We start from the raw sequence: 13,132 nt of genomic DNA, 5'->3' as shown, positions 1-13,132 counted from the left end.
AGCTTTTCGAGCCCACTTGATTTCTTCCCTATCCATCAAGTTTTCTAGATCCTCCCTAAGAAGTTTCTCATTCCTAACAATGTTTTTCAATAGTTATAACATTGTTTTGAGAAAATCCTACCTACTCATTTCAAAAATGGACAAAAAGAAATTAAGAATTCCATGCATTGGGGTTATGCTAAAAGCTCTAAACAATCCTATCGGGCAAGGAATGGGGTAGTATAGTTTAAAAATTATTTTCATTCCATCAAACCCCCTCGCTTTCCTCTCACCTAAATTGGCTGTTAATAGCTCATCAGGCATAAGCTGTTTCCAAATATATAAATTAATTGAAGATAGATTATACAAGAGGATATAAAGAACTCGTCACCTTGACATGATGTAATATAATTGAATGACTCATGACAAAGAAATATTATTTATTAGTTAATTAAAGGAGGTAAAAAAGTCAGAAGCTTTGCCATGCTAAGTCAAAATGGTAATCATCTAGAAAATCTAGTAAGCCTGGACTATCCTCCTGAAAGAAAGGCAATGATTCTGCAAAATTATTGCTCATCCATTGTGCTTCTCCATTAGATGCCTCACCATCAGCAACCAATAAAGGGTTTTCATTTTGACTTACTTCCATAGCTTTGGCATCACTGTTGCTGGAAAGTGTGTTATTAGTCTGTTCCGGCTGAGTAAAATGTTTTCTGGAGGTACCCACAACTTTTCTATTTTGCTTTTTGAGGCCTAGCTTTTTGCACAAATGAGTGTTCCAGTGATTCTTTACTTGGTTGTCAGTTCTACCTGGCACTCGACCCGCAATTAGTGACCACCTACACAAATTCAATAGGTATCAGCATCAGCTAGCATTTACTACCTTATTAATGGCACTTCTTTTCTTTCTTATTCCTATTTAATTATTTAGATTTAACCACTGCGCATCTTTGATGTGATGTCATTTCACATGTATAAGTACTTACGGAGTGTGAGAAGCAATGGTCAATATTCAAGTTTTCAAGAGATAGCTTCACACACATAAATTATGCTAGTGTAAAATTCTATCTTGTATAAAAAAAAAAAATTATTTGAATATAAATTCTATGTTTCACACATTCAATAAATTAAAAAGAGATATAATGTGATATAATATAAGTGAAGCAATAATGTGGATAAAATGAACTTCTAATTAACATAATATGAACACTTAAATGTACAAATCCAAAGCGCATTCTTAGCCCCAAAAGAGAAGAATAAAAGCATCTAAAGTGTGTGTTTTTAGCAAAGGCAATGCCTTAGAGAAAGCTAGTTCAATTAGTACAAGCCTAAGAGTTGTTATGTTCTTCATGTGAGAAGAATCTATAGATTTGAATCTCCCATATCCCTCTAGCTTTTAAAAAAACACTCCTCCAATTATGCTAGGAGGATATATAATTTTGACTGTGAATTAACCTACCATTGAAACATGATATGGCTCAAACAAATGACCGACACAAGCTAGCTTGTAGTCTATCAAGGTAGCATCCTTATCTAAAAAGTTACAGGAAAAAATAAAATAAAGAAATAAAGAAAGAAAACAGAACCAACAAATAAAAAAATAAAATTGAAGGAGAAGAGGTAGCAGAACCTGTTTCCAAGGAGATTATGGAGTCTAATAATGAGATCTTCTTCTTCCTCAGAAAAACCACCTCGTTTCACATTGGGGCTCAGGTAATTAAGCCACCTTAACCTACAGCTTTTCCCACATCTCTTTAAACCTAAAAGTCATTCACACAACAAGCAATGAAACCCTACTTCTCTTTGCTTCAAAGTGAAGCAAATAACTAGAAAATGTGAAGCAAGCTTAGCTAGCTCATTCCTAAGATATTAATACTTAGAGAAAATTTACCTGTCACTTTAGGTATGCGGTTCCACTTTCCTCTCCCATGCACCCTTATGTGTTCTAGTAGAATCTGGTCCTCCTCCTCTGTCCATAGCCCTTTCCTGTACTGATTCTCTGCTTCCATTTTTATTTTTTTTGTGTGTTAAAGATAAAGAGATGTGAGAGATGGAGACTAGTGAAGTAAGCTTGGACTCCTGGAAAGGCCTTCTATGTCACTATGCACTGGCCTTTTTCCTGTGTTGGGCAGTGTGTGATGCACATGGGCAAGTTTTGTCAACGAAGTCCCTTGTACTTTCTGGTTATTTTATAGTAAGAGGGCATAGATTTCATTTCATTTGATTATAAAATTAAATCAAGCAGAGAAAATCATGTAAAACACTAAAACCAACTACACTCTTTTTTCTATTCTTTGTTATATAATTTTTTAATTTTTGGGTAGGTACATCAAGACTATACAAACAAAACTGGTATCAAAGAAGGCACAAAACCAAATAATCTATTGGTCCCAACAGCCATTTTGTACTATTAGTCAAATTTGTTTACAAGAGTCTCTATAATAATTGAAATGATAATCACAGTCTTAGATTAATACTTTTTAATATTTTCAATAGAAATATTTAAAATTCGCCTAAACATTGTAACTATTAAATTATCAACTGAAAATTTTTTATTTAAAAAAAAATAAAAATTGGGGAGAACTTGAGGGTTTAATTAAATCTTGAACACTTTGTTTTGAACTTGAAAAAGGACAAATCACACAACCCACAACTGAAAACCTTAGAACTATAGTCTATACCCTATATAGTACGGAGAATAAATCAAATTCTCCCCTTACCAATGCTACAATATTAGTTTCTTTTGTTAACAAGTTAGAGCATTCCAATGGAGCTCATGAACATCAAAAACTTGAACTGTTGGTCAAACAAAATGTGAAAGAACCCATCCATATTCATATTTTGATTAGTTAAATGAACCCAAACATGTAGTTCAATTCAGTCTTGTGTGCTCTCGAAGTATGAACTAAAAAATCATTGGAATTCCATTCAGTATACTTGTTTGGTGGCAACATTTTTCAACCAGATAACATACTCAAATCGAACAAATAGTCATAATTATCGGGCCCTAATGCCGTGCTGTACATGTCCACGTTTTGATGAGTTTTAACTTCTCTCTTGTCCTCAACCCCATCCTAGTACCCACTTGTTACCTCTGCATTGTCGTCTTTCTTCCAATAATAAAAGCTGATTTTTCTTTCACTTTGTCTTTACATATAAATAGAGACAGATGGGTTCTTGATTTGAGACGTGTTCACGTATCCCATCATGGACTTCTTCCTCTAAAAATAAAAATTTCCACAGTACTTTCTTTTTATGGCCGGTTTGGACTTACGGTGCATATGATTCAAAATTAGGTCGAAGATGTCACGGGAAGTATTGCTAGTGAGAGACAGAAATCAATCATAAAATATTGTTGAGAATTATGCCTCTTTTATTATTATTTTTGGCAAACTGATAGATATATATCAAGTCACGAGAAGTATTTGCTCAGCTGGGTAGCAATGTTTCCCTTAACATTATCTGTACCAGTTGGCTTGTTAGACATTGTTTTTAGGAATGAGCAAAAATGTTTACAACAAGTAAGACGTACTAGCTAGTATAGCACATGCATGCAACAAAATTCTTCTGCCTCAAACACACAACTTTGACATAGACAAAACTATACAGGACCATTGAAATAGGTTGGATTCTACGCCACCAAACTCGATAAAACTTAACAGTGATGACAGTGTCAAAGGAAAACCAAGGTATCCTAAGCGATGATAATGGACGATGGGTGAAGGGATATGCTCGTATCCGTTTCATATATACTAGTCATTTTATGTTATAATTTTAAAAAATTGCTCGTGTCACCATGTTGTATCTGTATCCGTGCTTCTTTAGAGATATGCACTTTGAACATATCCAAGAGCATCCATGCAAAAATCATATTTAAGGACAATAATTTTTTTTTTTTTGGGATAAATCGATAGTTGAGATGAGAAATTTGAACCTAACGTTTTTGTTAAAAATACTAAGAGGTATCATTTAAGCTACAAATCTCTTGACAAAATTATGGATAATAAGATATATATATATATATATATATATATATATATAATATGAAATTTTGTTATAACTTAGCAGTTAGATTATATGCATTTGTTGAAGGGAATATACACAAAATTCCTACATCTGTAAGATGTAAAAATAGAACAAAAAAATACACCAAAGTAAATAATAACACAAAACAATATTTACGTAGTTTGATAATTTGCCTATGTCCATGGAATTGTAACGATTTCACTATTCACAGAGAAAATTACAAAATGCGGCAGTACAGTTTTTTCTCTCAAAGCAACACACCAAACTCTAATCTCCAAACAAAAGTTTTTTTTATTATGCGCACAGGATTCATAACGAATTAAAAAATAGATCAAAATATTTTCTTGGAGTCCAAGAGATATAATCTAGATTAAATACAACTAAACTCCACAAAACTCAATATTTGTCATCCTAAAAATAGAAGTGCTCAATACTAGCAGCCCAATGGTTAAGAAATTTGTACTTAACATATCCACATGATTTAACTAATTTGATTATTGATTGCAGGCAATTCCCACAGAGACTTTAGCAGATCTTAATTGAACACATATACCGAGAAGCTAGTGGATTTGCGACTTACAGACAGGTTGGCTGCTGTAGAAAATGATCAACAGGAAGGGAAGTACTTTTTGATACCTGCCTTTTGCTTAATTATATATTATATATAGAAAGTAATGTTTAATACACATAAATTATTTTACACAGTTTTACTTATACCCAAAAAATAATAGTCACTTCAAGTCACGATTTGTAAGAACTTTTATATAATTTTTGGAAATTTATAGAACTATGATTACTGATCAGTACATGACCATTTGAGTGATTGTGAAAGGAGAAGATCGAGCATTCAGCATTGATTACCTTTGGAGATTCCCCATCACTTCATGCGTGGTTAATTATGAAATTCACTTTTGTATGAAACTGATCACAGCAATTGCTAGTAAATCTAGGGCATCATTGAGTTGTTCCTTTCTCCTCCGCAGGTTAATTGAATTATTGTGCTGTACAATTTTGCTTCTTTCGGAAGGACGGTTTCAAGTGTCAACTGTGGGTTCATTATTTGTTTTTGGTCGGATTAGGTTTTTTCTTTCCTCCTCAATGGATTAGGTTCATTCATATGTTAGACCACTCACAACAATGATAGTATATTGTCAGTGGCGGCTCTAGGATATATTTTTAGGGGGGTCAGTAAGAAGATGTATTTTGGATTAAAAAAAAAAAAAAATCTTGCGGTCTACATGATTTCTTTATTACAAAATTTTTCATAATATGTAGTAGCAAGAGAATAAAAGATGAGAAGTGCTAAATCTGAAACATTTTTACAACACTTTTCCAACAAATTTTAGGCTATAAGTTGTTATTAGTTTTAATTTAAACTTACTACTGATATTACTTTTTTTTTTCTCATTAATAATAACTAGTAACAATTTGTCAATTAGACTTTATTATGAGCGTATTATGAACATAACATTCCTCATATAAGATAAACTATAAGTTCATTGCATATTGTTTATTAATATGATGAAAATAATAATTATAGTTATTAAGATTAAATCTTAAAAATTATCTATTGTTTTTAAATACAATCAACATAGGAGTTATTATTGTTAAGTGAACTCCAAGTGAGATCTAAATACAATAAACTTTTATGTATTAGTTTATTTCAAATTTGTTAAGATGTAAATGATTTTTTTTAGATTTAAGATGAAAAAATTTATACTTTTGTTGTTAGGTTTACTATTTTTTCCCCCATATTTTAGATCATATTGGTTTGTGTGTGTGTGTGTTTAAAAAGACAAAGATATTGTCTAGATGATCATATTCAAATTCATTTAAGCTAGGCTTAAAAAAAATTTAAGTTTAGGGGGTTCAAAATTTATTTTAGGAGGATCAAATTAAAAATAAAAAAAATTATATAAAGTTTTTTATTTTTTTGGCCCAGCTCAGGGGGTTCATTTGAACCCCCTAGGCTGCACCTAGAGCCGCCCGTGTATATTGTTATATTTTAGCTTCTCAAACATCAAAATCGTGCTCCAGTAGTGGAGTTAAATCTTTTTTTTTAGTTCCATTGCTACAGTGCACATCTATAAATAGATGTGTATTGTTCATGAGAGCTAAAAAAAAAATTATTTTATTCTGCTCCGGCGATTAAAATAATACCATGCTCCTTTTCTTTTTCATTCTTTTATCACCGTGCCTCTCTCTCTCTCTCATTCACTCTCATCATCTCTCTCTCTCAACTCCGGTCTCTCAAGTTCATCGTCAACATCTCCGACTCAACGTCAACTCCGGTCTCTCAAGCTCATCTCCTACTCATCATTAACGTCGCTACCACCGAAGCTCAATGTCACCGACCCACCAGCCGTCCCAAGCAGCTGATCAATCTCAGACCCACACTGTCATCCGCCTCAAACCCACACTACCAATCGGAGTGCTTGCTCGTGGATATTGGGTACCTGACTAGGAAACCCATAGAGCTCATCGACCCACCCCTTCTGCTGACCCAGCTTGCTAACGTTGTGCTTGTTTGTGATTGGTGATTTTTTATTTTGTTTGTGATTGGTGATTTTGTTTGATCTGAGTTTAGGAAAAAGATTGGAGATTTGGGTTTTATTTTATTTTATTTTTTTTTCTACTGTGGACTGGTGGTGGTGGTGTTGGTGGTGATTGTGGCTGTGGCTGTGGCTGATGGTAGAAGCAGTTGTGGTTGGTGCTGTGGATATTTTTTGGGTAGTGGGATATATTATTTTATTGTAGTGGTTATATTATTTTATTATGATGTTTATATTATTTTATTATGTTGAAAGCTAAAATAGATCCACTGCTGTAGCATATGTGTAAGTAAAATAAATAAAGTAACTTCTGGTGGAGCTAAATAGCTAAATTTTTAGCTCCACTGCTGTGGACACTCTTATCAGCTACATGTGGCATGCAGCTTTGAGTATATATTTTTCTTTGTATATCTATAATAGGATTCTTCACGTTGAATTGAACTTTTATGTGGTTAAATACCCCTAAATCTTAAATTTAATAAAGAAAAAACTTAAAGACAATTAGATAAAAATATATCTCAAACTCTACTTAAAATGCTAACAAAATAGGATAATCTCCTACTAATCCATGTCTTCAAAACAAATTTAACCAAATTAATTAAAAAAAATTATGACACTAGACCAAAGAAAAAATAAATAAATAAAAAACAACAACAACAACAGCCATCATCGCATGCGCAAAGTGCATGTGATGAGGCTAGTTTTACTTTATGGTGAATAGAAATTATATTCATTTGTTTTAAAATAAATTATAAATCACGATTATGTGTTTGAGATTAAATAATAAGCTAATTTTTTACTTTTATGTACCGCTATAGTTTTTTACTTTTTCAAAATACAAATATATTTTAGCAAAAAAATTTTAACAAAAAATTAAATAAGCTACTTTCAAATAGTTAATCAAGAATTAATCAATGGAAGTTATATAAATATTGGAGGTTTTCAACTCTAAGTACATCGGAAGATTGAATGGGTAGTAATTTTTGTTTGTTTGTTGAAATAGTTATAATATACTATTAATCTCGGAACTCGGTTTCTTATTCCCTCAAACTCCTAAACACTTTATTCTTTATACACAGTGTTAATTAGTTATAAAGCTCTTGTCGGCAATAGAAAATTAGTAATGCAAAATAGTAGTCTGTATCACATTCAATGTGAAACGTACACCTACCATCATGCATGGTATAATTGCATTAAACCGCCAACTGTCTAACGACAGTTGTAGGGACATGGGAGTGAATTAAAGAAGGCCTGCAGGCTGCAGGTGCATGATGGGGACACGATATATTTCGTAACGGTGGATGAATTAATCTAAAGCCAAAATACAATTCACACTGTGTCTTTATATTTTAAGTTGTGTCAATTATGTTACATACAAATTCATGAGTCTACATATATATAATTTAAATACAAATGAACAAAAACATTATCAACAATAGATAGAAGATAATGAAATAATACAACAAAAAATAAACTATAACGTTAGGATTTTCTAGTGTTGGCATATTTTATTGTTTTTGCAATCATTTACTTGTATTTGTTTTTATCAAGTTGTATTGCACATTAGATTAGAGGACCAAGTGCTAAAACGTAGAGTTGCTGATTGAATAATTTCGGTCAAGCGAATCAGGGTATATCAAGCGAATTTCACACGAAAGTACAACTTTTAAAAATTAGTTCAACAGAGAGTCATATGAGAAACTCATGAATAATTCAGTCAAGTGAAAATCACAACTTGAGAGAAAGTTGTTACTTTCCCCCAACATTTCCAATCCAATTAGCCCTCTTATATATCTCACAATACCCATTAAAAGGCCATAAGAATTTCAATATTGAGAGTGAGAGAATTACCCATTTTTCTTTGGAGAAAAACCCATTGTAGTCTACACTTTCATCCTCTTCAATTGACATATCCTTAGATAGGAGACCCAAGCTAAGCACACTAAAGATATATCGAGTGATCTTTTTTGAAGCTTGGTGATGGGAATCACAAGAGCAATCCCAAAATCTTTAAGAGGCCTTGAAGTTGCCAAGGAGACTTGATCTTGTGGGGGGCGGCTTAACCTGCGAAATTGGTAGCTTCTAAAGAGAAAGGATTGGTGCAATTGATTGTGAGCAAGAGTGGGGAGCTTGAATACATTTTCATTTATGTTGCTTGGAGCTAGTTTGTAAGTGTTATGGATTGAAACTATTCTTACTAGTGGATTTGTTGGTGTTATGGGACTTGTAGAGGTTTTTCCCCAATTTTGATTTTTCTCTTTGTAAACACTTCATAGTGTTTGGGTGATTGTTTTGTTCGGATTTGATGCTTTATTGTGTTTATCCATGTATCAATCAATTGGTTAATTCATTAATTGGACTTAATTGAATAATTGGCTTTAAATTGGAATTAGTTATAATTGGGAGGTCTAACTCAATGCTTTTTCAAATAAAAATAAGGGGAAATTACGCCCACCTGTGATTTGCCCAAAAAACACTTTGCATATCTGTAGTTTAAAAATTAGCACTTTACCCACTTGAGGTAAGCTCTGTTTGTCTCTAGTTACCCGCTTCTGTTAAAAACATAGGTAAATTTGTATTTTTGCTACCCCTTTATGTCTTTCTCCTCTTAAAAAAAAAAAAACTAAAAAAAAAAAAAAAAATTACTTATTCAAGGTATTCATATTTTCTTTAAGTATCGAAGTTATTAGGTTGATACCACACTAGTGTCACTTCAAGCTCTTTCTATTTTTAGGAGGAGTCCATCTGATTTGTCACCATTTAATTTAATCAATTGTTTCATTGCTTATGTTTATTTTTACGGGAAATTATACTTTACTCACTTCTGGTTTGGCCGAAAAACATTTTGCTTACTTGTGGTTTAAAAATTTGCACTTTACCCATCTAAGGTAAGCTCTATTTGTCTCCCGTTACCTACCTCAATTAAAAACATGAGTAAATTTGTATTTTTGTTACCCTTTGATGAATCTCCTCTCAAAAATTATAATTAAAAAATATTAAAAATAAAAATAAAAAATAAAAAAACAACAACAACACTAAAAAATTAAGAAAGAAGAAGATCTAAAAGCTAGATTTTGTAAAAATTAAAACCTAAAATTTAGATCTTCTTTGTTTTAATAATAACTTTTGACTATAGCTCTGAATGTGAACATGAACGTGAGTATGAAATGACTACAACTTTTAGATTTTAACAGAGGTTATGTGAAAAAATCTATCTTTTCACATAAACCACCACCTTACATTCTCTTCCTAAATTCTAATCCTTTTTGCCTTTGGCACCAGATTTTTCCTCACCAACCCTCTTTGATTATCCTTAGGTTCCACGCTCCTCTTCAGGTACAATACTAAACAATGGTTTTCTTTTTCCAAAGTTCCTTGCTTTTAAGTAGAGTTAGTCCATGCTTTACTTGTCCAACCAGGTCTTTGCTCATAAGCATTCTACCCAGTTGACGCCCTTGACTCACTCACCGCAGTGAAATGTTGCTTTTTTTTTTTTTTTTTTTTTTTTTTTTTTTTCATGTTTTGGCTTTTTGGGTTTTCTTCAATCTTGGTTTTAAGGCTTTGTACAAGAGGGGCTATTGTGTTTGGAGAATTGAGTTTGTCTTTACTTTTTTCAACTCCAAAAAAGGTGGTAGGTTGGTGGGGTTGACTTTGGTTTATAAGGCCATAGATTAGGAAATCCTTTCAAAGAAATCTTTTGGTGTTTGTTTTGGTTTCCTTAAATTCTAATCCCATGTCTTGTGATGAGTTTTTTAGGTGTTTGGGATGGCATTTTTTTGTTTTTGGTTTTATTGAACTTCTTTTATTATTTTTGGGTTTGAAGCTTTGTTATCCTCCTACTAACTTGTAATTGATACCAACTTCAGAAGCTTGGAAATGGATAATTTTTATAAGATAACACAAAACCTATAAATTAATCTTCCTTTAAGTTAAGTTTTAATTTTTACAAAACCTAGTTTTTAGATCCTTTTTTTCTCTTGATTTTTTTTTTTTTTTTAGTTTTTTTTTTTTTAAGAGGAGAAAGACATAAAGGGGTAGCAAAAATACAAATTTACCTATGTTTTTAACAGAAGCGGGTAACTAGAGACAAACAGAGCTTACCTCAAGTGGGTAAAGTGCTAATTTTTAAACTACAGATATGCAAAGTGTTTTTTGGGCAAATCACAGGTGGGCGTAATTTCCCCTTATTTTTATTTGAAAAAGCATTGAGTTAGACCTCCCAATTATAACTAATTCCAATTTAAAGCCAATTATTCAATTAAGTCCAATTAATGAATTAACCAATTGATTGATACATGGATAAACACAATAAAGCATCAAATCCGAACAAAACAATCACCCAAACACTATGAAGTGTTTACAAAGAGAAAAATCAAAATTGGGGAAAAACCTCTACAAGTCCCATAACACCAACAAATCCACTAGTAAGAATAGTTTCAATCCATAACACTTACAAACTAGCTCCAAGCAACATAAATGAAAATGTATTCAAGCTCCCCACTCTTGCTCACAATCAATTGCACCAATCCTTTCTCTTTAGAAGCTACCAATTTCGCAGGTTAAGCCGCCCCCCACAAGATCAAGTCTCCTTGGCAACTTCAAGGCCTCTTAAAGATTTTGGGATTGCTCTTGTGATTCCCATCACCAAGCTTCAAAAAAGATCACTCGATATATCTTTAGTGTGCTTAGCTTGGGTCTCCTATCTAAGGATATGTCAATTGAAGAGGATGAAAGTGTAGACTACAATGGGTTTTTCTCCAAAGAAAAATGGGTAATTCTCTCACTCTCAATATTGAAATTCTTATGGCCTTTTAATGGGTATTGTGAGATATATAAGAGGGCTAATTGGATTGGAAATGTTGGGGGAAAGTAACAACTTTCTCTCAAGTTGTGATTTTCACTTGACTGAATTATTCATGAGTTTCTCATATGACTCTCTGTTGAACTAATTTTTAAAAGTTGTACTTTCGTGTGAAATTCGCTTGATATACCCTGATTCGCTTGACCGAAATTATTCAATCAGCAACTCTACGTTTTAGCACTTGGTCCTCTAATCTAATGTGCAATACAACTTGATAAAAACAAATACAAGTAAATGATTGCAAAAACAATAAAATATGCCAACACTAGAAAATCCTAACGTTATAGTTTATTTTTTGTTGTATTATTTCATTATCTTCTATCTATTGTTGATAATGTTTTTGTTCATTTGTATTTAAATTATATATATGTAGACTCATGAATTTGTATGTAACATAATTGACACAACTTAAAATATAAAGACACAGTGTGAATTGTATTTTGGCTTTAGATTAATTCATCCACCGTTACGAAATATATCGTGTCCCCATCATGCACCTGCAGCCTGCAGGCCTTCTTTAATTCACTCCCATGTCCCTACAACTGTCGTTAGACAGTTGGCGGTTTAATGCAATTATACCATGCATGATGGTAGGTGTACGTTTCACATTGAATGTGATACAGACTACTATTTTGCATTACTAATTTTCTATTGCCGACAAGAGCTTTATAACTAATTAACACTGTGTATAAAGAATAAAGTGTTTAGGAGTTTGAGGGAATAAGAAACCGAGTTCCGAGATTAATAGTATATTATAACTATTTCAACAAACAAACAAAAATTACTACCCATTCAATCTTCCGATGTACTTAGAGTTGAAAACCTCCAATATTTATATAACTTCCATTGATTAATTCTTGATTAACTATTTGAAAGTAGCTTATTTAATTTTTTGTTAAAATTTTTTTGCTAAAATATATTTGTATTTTGAAAAAGTAAAAAACTATAGCGGTACATAAAAGTAAAAAATTAGCTTATTATTTAATCTCAAACACATAATCGTGATTTATAATTTATTTTAAAACAAATGAATATAATTTCTATTCACCATAAAGTAAAACTAGCCTCATCACATGCACTTTGCGCATGCGATGATGGCTGTTGTTGTTGTTGTTTTTTATTTATTTATTTTTTCTTTGGTCTAGTGTCATAATTTTTTTTAATTAATTTGGTTAAATTTGTTTTGAAGACATGGATTAGTAGGAGATTATCCTATTTTGTTAGCATTTTAAGTAGAGTTTGAGATATATTTTTATCTAATTGTCTTTAAGTTTTTTCTTTATTAAATTTAAGATTTAGGGGTATTTAACCACATAAAAGTTCAATTCAACGTGAAGAATCCTATTATAGATATACAAAGAAAAATATATACTCAAAGCTGCATGCCACATGTAGCTGATAAGAGTGTCCACAGCAGTGGAGCTAAAAATTTAGCTATTTAGCTCCACCAGAAGTTACTTTATTTATTTTACTTACACATATGCTACAGCAGTGGATCTATTTTAGCTTTCAACATAATAAAATAATATAAACATCATAATAAAATAATATAACCACTACAATAAAATAATATATCCCACTACCCAAAAAATATCCACAGCACCAACCACAACTGCTTCTACCATCAGCCACAGCCACAGCCACAATCACCACCAACACCACCACCACCAGTCCACAGTAGAAAAAAAAATAAAATAAAATAAAACCCAAATCT

At 32.0% G+C, this 13,132-nt stretch overlaps 1 protein-coding gene across 1 annotated transcript; it reads right to left on the bottom strand.

Moving 5' to 3' along the window:
* Positions 1 to 355: 355 nt before the first annotated feature.
* LOC112028859 (transcription factor WER) lies at positions 356 to 2,157 on the bottom strand. The gene is made up of 3 exons (XM_024061556.2): positions 1,871 to 2,157; positions 1,610 to 1,739; positions 356 to 818 (listed from the first exon to the last, which is right to left on the bottom strand). The coding sequence occupies exons 1-3, from the start codon at positions 1,986 to 1,988 to the stop codon at positions 449 to 451; spliced, it is 618 nt and encodes a 205-aa protein (XP_023917324.1). The 5' UTR covers positions 1,989 to 2,157; the 3' UTR covers positions 356 to 448.
* Positions 2,158 to 13,132: the final 10,975 nt, after the last annotated feature.

Source organism: Quercus suber, unplaced genomic scaffold, assembly GCF_002906115.3.
Source record: "Quercus suber isolate HL8 unplaced genomic scaffold, Cork oak 2.0 scaffold_155, whole genome shotgun sequence".
Lineage (NCBI taxonomy): Eukaryota > Viridiplantae > Streptophyta > Magnoliopsida > Fagales > Fagaceae > Quercus > Quercus suber.
Note: the sequence above shows the minus strand (reverse complement) of the source record. Positions and strands in the feature narration are given on the sequence as shown.

Excerpts from the sequence above, each read along its gene's own strand:
- LOC112028859 (XM_024061556.2), bottom strand. The coding sequence starts at position 1,988 with ATGGAAGCAGAGAATCAGTACAGGAAAGGGCTATGGACAGAGGAGGAG. Across the intron at positions 1,740-1,870 it reads CCGCATACCTAAAGTGACAG|GTTTAAAGAGATGTGGGAAA; the intron begins GTAAATTTTCTC and ends AATGACTTTTAG. Across the intron at positions 819-1,609 it reads CATAATCTCCTTGGAAACAG|GTGGTCACTAATTGCGGGTC; the intron begins GTTCTGCTACCT and ends GAATTTGTGTAG.